Source organism: Cuculus canorus, chromosome 12, assembly GCF_017976375.1.
Source record: "Cuculus canorus isolate bCucCan1 chromosome 12, bCucCan1.pri, whole genome shotgun sequence".
NCBI lineage: Eukaryota > Metazoa > Chordata > Aves > Cuculiformes > Cuculidae > Cuculus > Cuculus canorus.
In genome coordinates, this window is record NC_071412.1 from 5,295,354 (window position 1) to 5,310,109 (window position 14,756).

The following is a 14,756-nucleotide window of genomic DNA, read 5'->3' on the forward strand; positions in this document are numbered from 1 at the left end:
AAACCTAAGTCAGAAAATGATAAATAAATGACCTAAACCTAACCTGCAATGGCACGGTGTCGATTGGCTTCAATTTTCTCGAACTATGGCTCAGATGAATTTGAAGGCAGAGTTTTCAAACTGTTCAACATTGTCCAGTTACAATACCTCATAATGTCATTGATTTCAGTGGGAGAATAGATAGGCCAGCTGGAATCCTTTCTACTTTGTTTCTGAAGCATGCATATAATAAGGAAAGGGCTTTATTAAATACTTTACTGCTTCCTAATAATTTTTCTGATGTGAAAAAGGGCTTTAATATTTAGCTGTCTGGCTAAAATAAAATAAAATCTGTGAGTATTCATGTTGATGATGATGAAATTACTAATGTGTGCTGATAATACTAGTTAGGATTATTTTATAATATTGCTCCATCAAAAATGTTTAATAGATGCACATTCAGATTATTTATACGAGAAACTCACACAAAAAATGGCACATAGATACTGTGTTTTAAAGTACTGTTAATACTGAGAAATGCTGAAGTTCCTTTCTCCCTGCTGAGGAATTAAAAATCAGAGTTCTTGCTAAGTTTGACTGGGTGTGTTTGTAATCAAGGGGAAACAGAGTACTTTGGAGCAGTGGTAATCAAAGACCGTAATCTCTCATCAACCAAATTGATAACCTTCTATTTGAACATGTTAGAGGGCAGACAAAGTCAAGCTAAGATTTCTGTGTTTATGAGGACATCCAGATACTATCTGACAAATATTTTCCCATTTTGGAAAAAAAGTAAGCATAATTGCCTTGCAAAACATATATGAAGTTTAGCTAATTGGGATTTTGTATGCAAACTGGAAGCAGATGGTAACTTCCAGCAATCTATTCCTAGTCAAGACCTGGTATTAAAAACAAGTACATTCCTGGTGGTAAAAATAACCTCAAAATTTGGGCATCATTTTATACTTTAATAAACGAAACATAATACCTTATATTTCAGAAGTTATTTTTGTACATATAATACATATGTATAAAACATGCACAAATTGAAAAGAAAATCACCTCTAACTAGACTTTAAATACGCCTTAAGTGACAAAGACTGTTTTCTTTCTACTGTAAACCAGTTATCTATAAATGTTTCTTCTCCGTTTTCAGTCCTGTGTGCTGGGAACCAAACCCTAGTGTAAAATTACATAGAAAATCTACACTAAATTTGCCATAAAATGATGAATGTTACTTGTAAAAGGAAGGAGCAGACGTAGTTTGACTTTTCAGGCTCATTGGGCCAAAATGCTCATGAACATGCATTAGGGAACCATTACTGTGTTGCTATAGGGAGAATAAATGTATGCACAGGACTTTTGGCTCAGATATTTAAGTGGTTTAGTTACTTAAATTTACTTGCTGATGAGACTTCTGGAGCACTGAAAATTAATCTATAAAAATAAGTCATATTAACAAATGTATTTTCTTTATGGATCCTCCCTTTACGAACAATAGAATTTAAACTGGGAAGAAAATTGGGGTTTGATTTTAAAGATTAGCTATCGCTCCATTGTTATATATGGAAAATCTAGCATGTTTAACTTCGGCCAAAATGAACTTACATAAAACCACTGAGGCAGACGTAATTTAATACTATCATTTTATAGAGAAGGTTGCTTTATTTTGGCTGCTGTCATTCTAGATTTGTATATATCAAGTTTCTGGATAATGCAGGCTGAGCAGTTCCAAAAAAATACTAAGCAACACTAATTCTGTTTTACTAACAAATATTTGCCTGTCTCCCACTCACTAATTGTCTTACGCTTTTAAGAGGTTTAATCTTACACACGTTTACTTCTTTAAAGATCTGTCTGAGACTGAAAGGGATTGATCACTGCCATGGAACATATTGACAGTGACAGTTATATAGGGACAAGTTCAGTTGTGGTTTACGTACTGTCCAGACCCACTGCCTGAGTGAAAATCAGAGCACTTGGCCCTTGGCTTTTTTGTGAGGAAGGTGACAATTAAAAGTGAAACTCCCTTATCTGTTCTCACTCTTTAAGTTTCTATTTTTAGGAAATTTGTTATAAGTATGTGATCATCTGTTCACTTACATTATTCCTCAGATACCAAAATACCTTTGTACATTTAGGCCTTCTTGTTCATTCATAACAACACCAAACTAAGAGAAACTAAAATAAATGATGCGGCAACAGAGAATCAAATGAGCTGCACAGGGCGGTTCATACTTTATCATGCTGCTGAAGTATCAGGGTATGTATTACCAACTATACTACAATGTTGGATTGTGTCTGGAAACAGTCAGAAGAATAGTCTCTTATCAGTTCTTCAATACTGAAGAAATACCAGAAATACTCTGTTGAAAATCAAAACCTGAATTTTAGGTGTTTCATACTGAAAAGTAAACGAGCAGAGAAAAATAGATACTAGTGAAAAAGCATGTTTTACTGAAAACCGACTTCTCCCATTAAATATCCAAAATAAGGTAACATGATGCAGAGCTATTGATGAGTTCTTATTACAAGAAATCTCTTCATCTAGAGTAACTGCATATAAAGCAACTAATAATAAAAAATCACAACCCTTCTTTGTCAGACTAAATTATATCTCCACTAATATGTTTTCCTAGATTAGACTTTCTGCATGCTAGATAGGAAATCTTGTGGCTCAAAGATAAAACGGTTTTAAGTGGTAGTAATTCCTGTCTTTGTAACCCAAGATTGACTTGCTCCTTATCAGGAAGAACCTTAAATTGTTTCAAACAAAAAGCAGAGGTAGTTAGTGGATCTCTTAGATCAAAGGCTAGCCTAGGTCTGCACATGGGGGCCGATTGCCTGGTAGCCAAACTGGTAAGCGCTGCCTCCTGCAACAGGATACGTTCTGAGCAGACTTTAGATTTAAGCTTCTGAACAAGAACAGCCTGAAAAAATACATTTAGTACATTGTTAGTTTTAGATTTTTCCAAATGCTCCAACTAAGGATTCAATTTTGAAATCCTTGAGAGACAGCAGCTTCCTTAACTAGACTATACCTTCATATAAATATCTTAATGCTTAGTTGCCTGTTAGGCAAGTGAGTGGATTGTATGCACTGAGATTCTGCCTCTAATGATGTTGCTTTGTATTGTTTTAATTATGTATATTCTCATTTAATATGTTGTCTCTTTTTTTTTTTGTTGAATAACCAACAAAAATGTTAATACGCTTAACTCATCGATCATAAACATCTCCCATGGAAGCACAGCCAACCTGGCATGTGTAGCTGCCAACGGATATAAAAGCACTGTTTGGGTTGGACGTATCCTGTTGGGTCTGGTATCCAAAAGCTGCAATATTTAGTGTTTCTTGACAGATCACCAGGGAGACTTCGAGGTTTAACTCACCTACCAGCTACTACAACTGTCGTGCTATGCTCATTCCTCTCCCAGGTTCAGAGGCTGACCAGACCAATCGTACAAAGTAGCTTGGGGTGTTGCTGGACTAACTTTAGATATCGTACTCTCCATTCCAGCTTCCCTGCTTACTACTGCTGGTTTACACAGACCTCACTACAGTCAGCAAACGGGAACATTTTACTTCAGCTGTGCCGCTGCAAAGCAGGTTTAAACAAAGGGACTTTGCATAGGAGTGGCTGATGTGGTCACATAATCTCTCTTCTCAACTATGGTGTCAGGACAGTAACCTCAGTGAAAGAAGTAGAATAGTAGTGCTGAACTGGTTGAGGTTGTATTACCATAAGTCTATGTCAACACTAATTAACACACATTTTACGTGGTTCATTTGCCACATAAAACCAGCAAAAGACATAGTGATATTTTCTTTAAGGTAGTGTTAAGAAGAGCTGTAAGTTTGCCCCTCTCTTACCAACCGAGCTAGTTGGACTGGAAAAGATTCAGGGAAAAGCCGCCTGGATGATCAAAGGTACAGAATGACCTCCATAAAAGTAAGCTAGGAGTCTTTGCAAAAAAGCTTTTGAAGGAGGAAGTGACAGAGGTCCATAAAATGATGGAGTAGTAGGAATCAATTGTTCATTGCTCTTTACATTATAAGAGCCAGAAAGTATTAGATGAAGCTAGTCAAGTGCATGTTAATAATCAACAAAAGGAGATGATTCTTCACTTGACAAGCTGTAGAAACCCTTGTTGCTGGATGTTCTACATGTTAAAATTTTGAATGAGTAAAAAGGATTATGGACAAGTTCGTGTGTAAGGAATCCATTATTGGTTACTAAAGTGTGCAGAATTCACGTTCAGCTCAGGAAGCTCTTTATAAAAAAATAACATTCTGGGAAATATCTATACTTGGCCATTGGTCATCAAGAGCCCACTTTCAAGCACAAGATAAAGAACTAGAAGTGGCATTGATTTTACACACAAAGGCTGCTTTTATCTTAAATATAGGCTATATTTTTATTCTGACCCTCTTTTAATGAAATTTAGCTAGCTGACTACCCCATACTCACCCACGGGCATTATATCTACTTCACTTCTTGACTAGCAGATTTTTTTGGGGGAGTGAAATCAAAAGAAGCGTCTGATACAAGGAATTTTTTAATTGCTAAGTTAAATGTATTACTTTGCTTGTTTAACAGTGTAGACAACAGCTTAGGACTTACTGTCTGCATGATAGTTTTTATTCACTAATGATGACCTGTTGTAGCCAGTCCTGTTGGAACAACTTCCTGGAACAATAACAGAAATTTAGAGGGCATTGGCATATGTGGATCACAGAACAGTTGGGAGAAGGAAATTTTTTATTCATCTGATTAAGTAATTTTTTTCTGGAGTCATAATGCTACTGTTCAGACCCATGTTTGCTTTGATGTTAATCTCCTTTTGTTCCACTTTTCATTACCATGATCTTAAAAAGATTTTAAACCCACCCTGCAAAGATTTCCGTGAGACCATGTTCTTTAAAGAAATACACCACAATACTGGAAATAAGGAGGGGTTTGAATTCTCAGTTCAGCTTTGTGACTGATTCACATGACTTTGAACAGATCACATAAATCTCTGTGCTGTCTCTAAATAGAACGTAGCAGCAGCCTTATAGGAGTGCTCTTTAAGTAAAGCATGTAAAATTCTATGAAGACTTAAATTATGATTTATTGGTGTTTTTGAAATACTGCTTTAGGGATGGAAAACCCATGCTAATGAGTCTTGGGTGTGTAGAACGAGTTATGTTCTGTGGTTTGCTGATCTTTTGTACAGATCAGAATACGTGGGATGGAAGTGTATCTATGTGCAGATGAGGTTTATTCCTCTGCGTGTTTCTCATCGTGCTTCATGAAGAACAAATGCCCGCTTTCACCTAACTCTACAAGAATGCCTGTTTAGGACTTCTGCGGAACTCAGTAGGGGCACCATTGTTTAATTTACGTGCGTAAGAGTTGTACTTTGAGCCCTTCCAAGGAGCAGCTGGCTCCCTCTGACCTACCTGCCTGGCAGGGGATGCTGTGCTGTAGCCTGGGGTGCGGTTCCCCTAAACGTGGCTATGAGAAGGCTCTGAGCTACTTCTCTGCAGGAACTGCAATGCAGCCAGGAGGAAGAAGGTGATGCGTGCCTAGATATGGTTCAGACATACATGTGACATATTGCCAAATTGTGCAGTCAAATCTGGGATCTGAGCAGCTCTGTATTTTTACAGGTGAGGCATACACTGCAGAGAGGTATAAATAACAGATGATTCAAACAGCCTCTGCCCTAAAGCACTTGTGGGTATCGCAAGTTGAATGGAAACAAGGCATTGCTTTGAGATAGGCAAAAGTTATTTCCTTTTATTACACGGTTCTAGTAATTTTCTTCCTTAGAAATATTTTCTGTGGAAGCCCAAAGTCAGGAAATTTGTGTAGCAAAATGGTTTTTTTGCAGTTTCTAGTAGTGAAGTCACACATATTTATAGCGTTATCGTCTAAGAATCCCAAGTAGCCAGTACTAATTGCAAAGAGGGGGGAAGATACTCCTCATTTTATTGAGGAAATGGAACCATGGTGATTTAAAGGCACTTTCCCTGAGTCACAAGAAACTTAATGCAGAGCTAGAAATTGAGCCCAGACCTTGTGACATTTGGTTCGCTGTCAGTCACATGGCCATCCAAATATCAAATACGTACACAATGCTCTAGAGCTCAGTCTTCACCCTAGTTTCAAGTGCTACAACTCAGCTCCTCTGAACTTTGCCCTTTCACTCACGTTAGCAAAAAGGCAAACATTTGCCATTTGTCTCAATAGTTAGCAGAACTGCTTTCTATACAGATGCCGATTTCCTCTCCATTCACATGTTTCTCATCCTCGTATTAGAAGGCCAGCCTGTGTCAGCAAGGGCCTGTTTAAATTAGAAACCAAATAATGTTTCAGGGATGCCTTGGGCTGTCTGTGGAGAGGGTTCTTCTCAACCCTTGCCAGTTACGACTTGGTGGTCCTGCCAATCCTTGCTGAGTTTCAAAACAGAAGTTGCTCAAGCCTGAGCAGCGCTGTTAGCCCAGCATAGGCAGCTGGACAGCTGGTGAGCTGGGACGAAGCAAGGGCACAATTCACCAGACCGTGTGGAGGGACAGGGGAGTGGCACTGTCCTAATTGTTAACATTCCCCCTCTGCAAGACTTCTCCTGATATTTATTTAATAAGCCCAGGCTCATAAAGTCTAAACGATTTAAGCAATCAAGTGGTAGCTGATGTGTATATGGAGATGACATGCAGTCAGACTAAGCGAAGGGTGAAATGCTTAATTTCTGACTTTGCAAAGCTTTGTCTGGCAGTTGCAGATGAAATAATAACTTAGGCAGCTGTGCCCAAGAGTGGAATATATATTGTGCGTACCTCAGGAGCTGTATGTCAGGCCAAGTCTGCACAGCCTCAGCCTCTATTTAAGTGAGCATGACCAGTGTGTTGGCGTGGTCTCTTTCAGCCAGTGTGGAAAAGTCTCTGTTGCTGCCAGTGAGTTATATTCATGACCTCCAGTGTGATGTCTCCTGCCAGTGGCTACAGAAATCAGGGGTGTGGTATTGCTCTGTTCTCAGAGGGTCAAAAGGCAGGTTCAGCAGAACTGGCTGAAACATGCCGGCATTTCCACATCCCAGCAACAGATGTTTGTAAATAGGCGCGCCTTCACATGTAGAAAGGAGTAAGCATCTAGACACTGATGGGTGCGAAGGTTTGTTCTTTCTTTTCTGTGGAGCTGTTGCTGAGTATTTTAGCATTACATGGGGGAAAAAAAACATCGTTACATTCATTAGCATTTAATTCAGAGTTATTTCCCACTCATAGTGGAGCAGGGACATATAGTGGGTGTTAAACTTTCACTGATGCGATGAAGAAGTCTAAGGTTCAAACCAGAAATGGGATTCCTTCAAGTGGATGTGGGGCAAGGGAGCCAAAATTAATTTTGATGAACCTGATCTTCAGCAAAAGTCAGGCACGGGGAGATGGCTTTTGTTAAAAAGGAAGAACATCGAGAGGTATGATGTTCCTATGCCTTCTCAAGTAAAATAAGCATTATCTCTATTTCAGCTCATCTTTAAAATACACAAATGAAGGGCAGTGCAGAAAAGGAGAGTATTTGTGCTGCTTGTGCTATTTTCTCATTAATGGTCTTTTTCTTAGGAATGATAATTTACCATATTTGATTCAACGATCCAGTCTGCATGGGTTTAGAGTTACTTTAATGTTATTTTGATAACTTTTGCTTATCAGCCTAAGGCTTATTGACCATAACTGCATTGTGAGCTGAGTAAATTGGTGGTGTATTTGCAAACAGTTCAGCCTGATTACGTTGATCTAAGCACCAATTTTACAACTCTGTCTGTGGTGGCATTACAATAATTGAGCGAGTGAGCAAGCAGGCAGGCACCCAGCACATACCTCTCTCTCAGGATAGTGATTTACTGCCTCTATCTGCTGCTTTTTACAGCTGTGTGCTGGCTAATATCCCTGCCTTGCTGGTGAGCTTGTTTCAGCCCTGTGATGCTAAATCCGTAGGATGGAATCCGAATCTGACTTTGCCACCAGACTGAAAAACAGACTGCAGCTTTTGCAAAGTTGTCTTCTCATCTTCCCTTGTGCTTAGAAAAACAGACTGGTAGGGGTCACAGTGTGGGGACACATGCTTTCTTTTTGATCTGCTTCCTTTTGACCAGTCTGTTCTTTGACCATACTCCAAGGTTTGTCTTGTGTTTTTCAGCTTTATGGCTGAAAGCTTTACTGTAAATTATTATTTTCGACAGTTACTATAGTGATACTCCACCCTCCCATAGTATTCTCTGACCTGCAGGTATTGGAATGCACAACGATATGCCTAAAATGTCACAAAAGAATGCAAATGGCATATAGTTACAAATTAGTTCAGATAAACTATATTAGCAAAGTACAGTATCTCAATGACAAATGACAAGCACTGCTGATTAGAGTATTTACAGAGAGAAGGGGTTTCTGAGTTATGTTCAATACATAATTTCTTCTGATTATGGAGTCAGTGCATTAAAGTAGTACAAAGTAACAACTTGCCATTTTTCTGTAAACTACCAAGATGCATATATAGATAGATTCAACTACTAAATCAACAAAATATTGGCTGTTGGGATGGAGGAGTGAGAGGTGGATGAAGAAGATGAGACAGCTACAAGAGTTAAGCATCTGAAAAAGCGTATCCTGAAAGGCATCTGGCAGTAGTGGGTCCAGTGGAGGCTGAACAGTTGATTCTGTTTTGCCTCAGAACAAAAGGAAAAAGGGGACATGTGTCATCCTGGTTGATACCAGCTTACGGTACTTGGTGTGTGAGAGAGAATGGATTCAGAGCTCTGTCATTATCTTCTTTGTTTTCTTGGTAGTTCCTATGTAGGAAGTATCATAGAATCATAGAATAGTTTGTAGTGGAAGGCACCTTTAAGGATCCTCTGGTCCCTGCAGTGACATCTTCAACTTGATCAGGTTGCTCAGAGCCCCATCCAACCTGACCTTGAATGTTTCCAGGAGTGGGGCATCCATGACTTCTCTGGGCAACCTGTACCAGTGTTTCACCACCCTCAACCTATAAAAAAATTCTTCCTTTTCTCTATGAAGGTTCACATGTTAATGTTTTTTTTCAGGTGGAACTTGCAGAAATTTGCACAAAGAGTGAACGTTATATTGGCACAGAAGGTGGAGGAATGGACCAGTCAATCTCTTTTCTGGCAGAAGAAGGAACTGTATGTGGATCTTTGTAAGCTAACAATATAACATTATGTAAACAAAAATATTTTCATATATATGTAGCTGAAAGACAAAAAAATGGAATAACCAGTAAGTAGCATAATCACTATTGGTATGCAAATGAAACAAATTCTGTGTATAAAATTGTGTACTATTCACTATGACAAGTTTGAAGGAATAAGATGATGGAAATGAGCAATGGCAAGAAGAAAGAAATGGAAGAAAAGATGTGGGGAAAGATGTACTTTAGAAGAGCACCAGGTTTCACACTATTTGGCTAATTCATCACTGAACTTAGAATGTTTCCCATATAATGAAATCCGAGTGGTCGGTATGCCTTGTATTCAGCGCAAATGGGATAATTATTACAAAAATGCTTTCTTGAAACTTTTTATAACCAAACAGTTCTAGGAAGTTTTGCCAGGTCCAGTTACAAAGACAATGGAGATTTTTGTCCCCAGTTTTGCTAATGCCAGACAATTCTGTGGCTGGATTCTGCTATAGAAGGCATTTTGCTGTCTTAAACATTGTAACGGAAGGTGGACTAGCAATGATTACAAGACCTGCCAAGTTATTGATGAATGCTTGCAGTGGAATTTATGGTGGAGTTCATTAACTGTCCCAGAAGGTGCAAAGCACTGTGAATGTTCAAACTTAAGGTTTTATTAAAATTAATGTAGTGTTTCATAACAACCTTTACTTATAATTGCGATATTACATCTCTACAGCTTTTGTTCCTTAATGCCATATCTTGGGTAAGCTTATACAGAAAATAAGCTGCTTTCTTGCTTTACACCATTTAATTCCATCATAAGACACAAGCATTTTTAATTTCACATCACCTGTACCTACTCTACCGTTTCCCTTCACACTTACATTGTTATCAGTAAACATGCAGCTACATGAATACTGAAGGAAGCAGCACGCTTTCCTGGCATACACGTAGTTTATCGTATAGGTGGAGGCTTTTCTGACATATAGAGGTGGCGATCAAAAAGGCAAGGGAAATGTTAGAAAATATAGAAAAGAAATAGTGAACAAACCAGACAATATCCTTGTTGCAGTTGCAGCTGAATGCAATTCTGGCTGCCTATCTCAAAGAAAAAATTACTAGAACAGAAAAGTACAGTAAAGGACACTGAGGCTGATCAAAGCTATTTTTTTATATGAGCACTGACTGAATAATTTAAAGCTTTTTAGCTTGGAAAACAAGTGTCTTTGGTATTTTTAAGCTCCGCAAAACCCCTGAATGGGTAAGATACGGTAAACTGAGGATTCAATGTTTTTCGTACCCAGAGAATTAGTAGAAGCGCAATGTTATTAGCAAGCAGCTTGTTAAACCAGGACGTTTGTGTGGGTGTTTTTTTCCTCCAAAACATCCATCCTTAAACTGAGAAACACTGTATTTTGTGGAAGGCAAAAGTATAACAAGGGTTCAAAAACAGACCTTCTTGGATACTCTGATAGAGTATAAGCCTATTTGTAGCTTACACATTCCGGTGTAAATATAACCGCCGTAAGCTTTGCTTATGTGAAGCTGGAAAAACATACCCCCCAAAAAGTTTGCTTTGTATGTGTCGTACGTTCCCTCTAAACCTCCATTTATGGCTACTATCAGTACAAGGACACCGGACCAGCTTAGTGGTACATTCTGATCTAATGTGGCAGTTCTTAAATGGTATATTTAAATGTAAGCAAACTTGTCTGTCTTGATAGTAATTTTGTGACTTGGTCCAGAATCTCAATGCCAGAGAGTAACGCACATGCTGTACATAATGTACAAGCAGATTTGTCGTTGTTTATTTAGCATTCTGGCTGCTCAAGGAACTCTCTGGGGGTGAACAATGCCAAAACCAGTAAGACGTCCCTGCTTGCAGAGTCGCAGTCTATTCTAAGAGGCCAAAGCAGGGCACATGATTTACAATTTATCCCAATGAAAAACCAGATGTGAATTTAATCTCTTGATTACATTACATCCTGAATTATTTAATTAATGGATGCCTAGCTTATTCCATGAAAAGGTCACAAAATGTTGGAAACATCTTAGGCAGCCTGTGTAAGGCATCCATGAGATCTCATGTCAGAAGGAAGGAAACAGTAACTACATCTATCTATATATATATACATATATATAGTTTTATTTCCTTTCTCTGTTTGATTGTCTATATGTAACGTGGTCTCAGTCAGTCCTGAGATTTTGGTACTATTCTGTACCTCAGTGAACAAATCTTGATTTAGTGGAAAATGGGAAAACTAAGGGGGAGTAATGTAGCGTAAAGAGGGAGGGAATGTGAAGCTCCTTGTTTCTAGTGGCACGCATAACAGCTTCAGCCAGGCCTGGTACTTTTCTGTAGATCAAAGAAAAACTGTTGTCTTAAACAGGCAAGAAAAATAGGTTGGGTGGGGTTCTGTGAAATGCTGAAAAAACCCATAGGCTCGATGGAAACCTTTTTAAATCCAGCTACAAGGGAAAGGTTTGAAATATATGTGTAACTTGGCCAATGAGGTTAAACCTCTTTTCTCACTGTTTCATGTCAGTTTCTTTCCTTAACTGTCCCTGGATTTTCAAGAGAAAAAGCATGCAAATTTGCATTTGATTTATAGAACTAAGTGCACTGTTAGCCGGTAGTAAATTAAAACTAACCATTCATTTTTCTTTCAATAGGCCAAGCTGATAGAGTTCAGTCCTCTGAGGGCAACTGATGTTAGACTTCCAAGTGAAGCAGTGTTTGTTATTGCTAACAGTTGTGTTGAAATGAATAAAGCAGCAACTTCTCATTACAATATTAGGGTAATGGAGTGTCGTCTGGCTACAAAGGTAACGTATGGCTTATGTCAAACTCTAATGAAACCTTCATGTAAATATGTGCTTTTTTCCACTTCTGACCAATTGTGTCTTTGACACCTGGTTAGGTGCTACTTTAAGTAGCATTTTTCTTTCCAGAACCAGACACCTCCATCTCTGCAGAAACAGAATTCCTGCTGAGTTTAATGGAAGTGCAGGGACTGTGCCCTTATATAGAAGGTTATGTGATTTAGTTCTATTCAATTTATGTTGTATTATATTTCAATGGAGGAAATAAGTCTATTTTTCAGAAAAAAATATTGTCAGTTATTAAGATAGACTGTTTCTAATTAAAGCTGAATAATGACTAATGGAAAGCAATCAGTGTGGTCACATGTTTATATGTTTATATGGCAATAGATGCGTATTTTCTAGGATTTAGAGGACATCAAAGCTACTAGTTGGAGGCCTGGAAGTAATATTGGAAATGCTGAATAGCAGCCTGTATGTCAGTGTGAAGTTTAAAAACAGGCTTGAATCAAACCCCAACATTTAGGCTGTTCTTCCACATTTCAGCTTGCAGTTATCTTTAATATGTATGGAATTTGAACATAAAAAAGTCTACGTTCCACTTTAATTCTGGATTTTGTAGACCATACATTTAGGAATATGTAGAGATAGGGTTTAATTTGAGTTTATTATGGGAATGTGGCGGATTTTTCTTTGATTAGATTAAGTGAGGAGTGAGCATAAAGATTCAGGGCAATTATACCCAACGTAGTAGTGTGCTGTGTGAGAGAACAATATTTAGGTCATAAAACCCAGAGGGAAGTTTTATAGCACTATGGAACTCCGTGCCACAAAGGTTCTCTTTTTTGAGGAGGGAAGCTAAACTTCAGATGACTTTTTAAACGGGCTTTAAACTCAAGTATAAAGAATATAGCTGCATTTTAGGTGTTTATAAGATACAGTAAAAATAAGAGCATCAATGACCATAGTTAAAGGTGTTGTCACTAAAGTTAATAAAAAGATTCTTAGGCCATTAAGAATATCAAGACCTGACCGTATGTTGGTGCTGGTATAACTGATAAATCTCTGATTAAGGATAATTAATTGACTAAGGATGTCTTAAGGAAGAGCTTTTTTGCATAACAAAGAGCCTTCACAAATGATATATTCTAAAAGGCAAACTACGACGAGTGCACGAAGTTGTAGACCTTTTGAAGTATTGTTTCATGTACCAGATTTTGTAAATCGAATCACAGTTTTCTAAACTGCTTGAAAGTATTGGTCTTGTGCAGTAAACTGAAAAAGTGATAAGGAAAGATGATTATTTATTTTTTTACATTCCTGATAGTTATGATGCAATCTCTAAAAAGGTACCTTTAGCAGATGCTTGATTTTAAGGAGACTAACAACATACACCTGTCTATTTTTAAACATACGCTACACAGATGGAAAGTTGGACACACTATAAAAATATATTGAGCCAGGAAAAGACTGTCTTTAGGAACAGGTCACAGAGGGGTGAAGGAGGGCAGGTATGTAAGTGGAAGCAGGGAAGTCTTTTAAGCACCATTAAGCTGATGGAACTATGAAATAACATGCTGGGCCTCACAATAATGCTTTGAAAGAAATTCTCATTGGTAGGTGCCTTAGGATAGGCTTTTTCTTCCCCCCCCTTTCTGCTTTAGGTTATTCTAGAATTTCATACTGTTTGCTCTACGTAAGCAAAGATGCTAACACAACATATCCCTCCTGGCATTAGCACAGAATATTTTGATGTAAGTCTGTCCCACATCAAGTGAGTTCTTGATCACGCTCACAAAACTGTCTTTTTCAGGTTCTGTTTCTTTCGCTTCCCTTCTGGACAGTCATTCTTTTGCTTGCTGTTTGTTTCCTTTCTCTTTTCTTGTTGTAGCCTCTGAGTGCTTTCCTGTACTCTATTAAAAAGTATGTTTAAAGACGCTTAATGCTCTGCAGAACACTCACAATTCCAAAGGAAATTAACTTATACTTTATAGTTCAGAAAATTCGCACAGTAGGTGCTGCAGGATGAATACAAACATTGGTGAATGCTGTGCTCTCCCCTGCTTCACTGTGTGTGGTTTGCTTCACTGTCAGCTATAGAGTAGCGCCAAGAATGTTTGCAACTGGAATGCCATACTGTTAATCCACTAATGTTTGTAAAATGTGGAAGGATGCTCAGATGACATTATGGAAACGTAAAGTCTAAAAAAAGTGATGTTGCTCTACAAGGGCCAAGTATTCCTATACTTACTCCTAGTCAGACTTTATTTTTATTTGTCCCATCATTTACTAAGTATGTTTTCCTCTCAATTACTTACAGTTCTCCAGTGTGCCTCTGTTGAACAATAAAGGACAATAAGGCCTACAGATGCTATATCTTGGCAGTTAAAAGCCAGCTGGAGCATGTCCATATCTTTAATCCATCTAGTCAGAGAACATCAAGAAAATATCCAACTGTGGGATCAGTACTGGGATTGCTTTTGTTCATTAAATAGATGGGATTCTTCTCCCCATTTCTGTTCTGTGTCCCTTACCATATGGGCAGCTAGATTGTTTTCAAAACCCGTTTCTGTTTACCTGTGAGTTTTCCCAGTGCTGTAAGAATTGAAACTTTGCTGTAAGCAGTATAGACCTTTCTAACAAAGCCCTACACAATGGCCTGATGGGGTCACTTCCCATTTGGAACATTTGACCTGTAAGGCTCTATTGTATTTAGCTCACCTAAAACATAGTACCTCCTTCAAAGTACAGAAATGAGAACAGATGTGGC

The 14,756-nt window shown here is 38.2% G+C and overlaps 1 protein-coding gene across 3 annotated transcripts in view; it reads left to right on the forward strand.

Moving 5' to 3' along the window:
- GALK2 (galactokinase 2) overlaps positions 1 to 14,756 on the forward strand; it is a 49,842-nt gene that overhangs the window by 16,806 nt on the left and 18,280 nt on the right. For all 3 annotated transcript variants that reach the window (XM_054077834.1, XM_054077835.1, XM_054077836.1), the window contains 2 exons: positions 9,069 to 9,167; positions 11,837 to 11,989. In XM_054077834.1, coding sequence (XP_053933809.1) covers positions 9,069 to 9,167; positions 11,837 to 11,989 — 252 coding nt within the window. The remainder of the gene's footprint in view (positions 1 to 9,068; positions 9,168 to 11,836; positions 11,990 to 14,756) is intronic.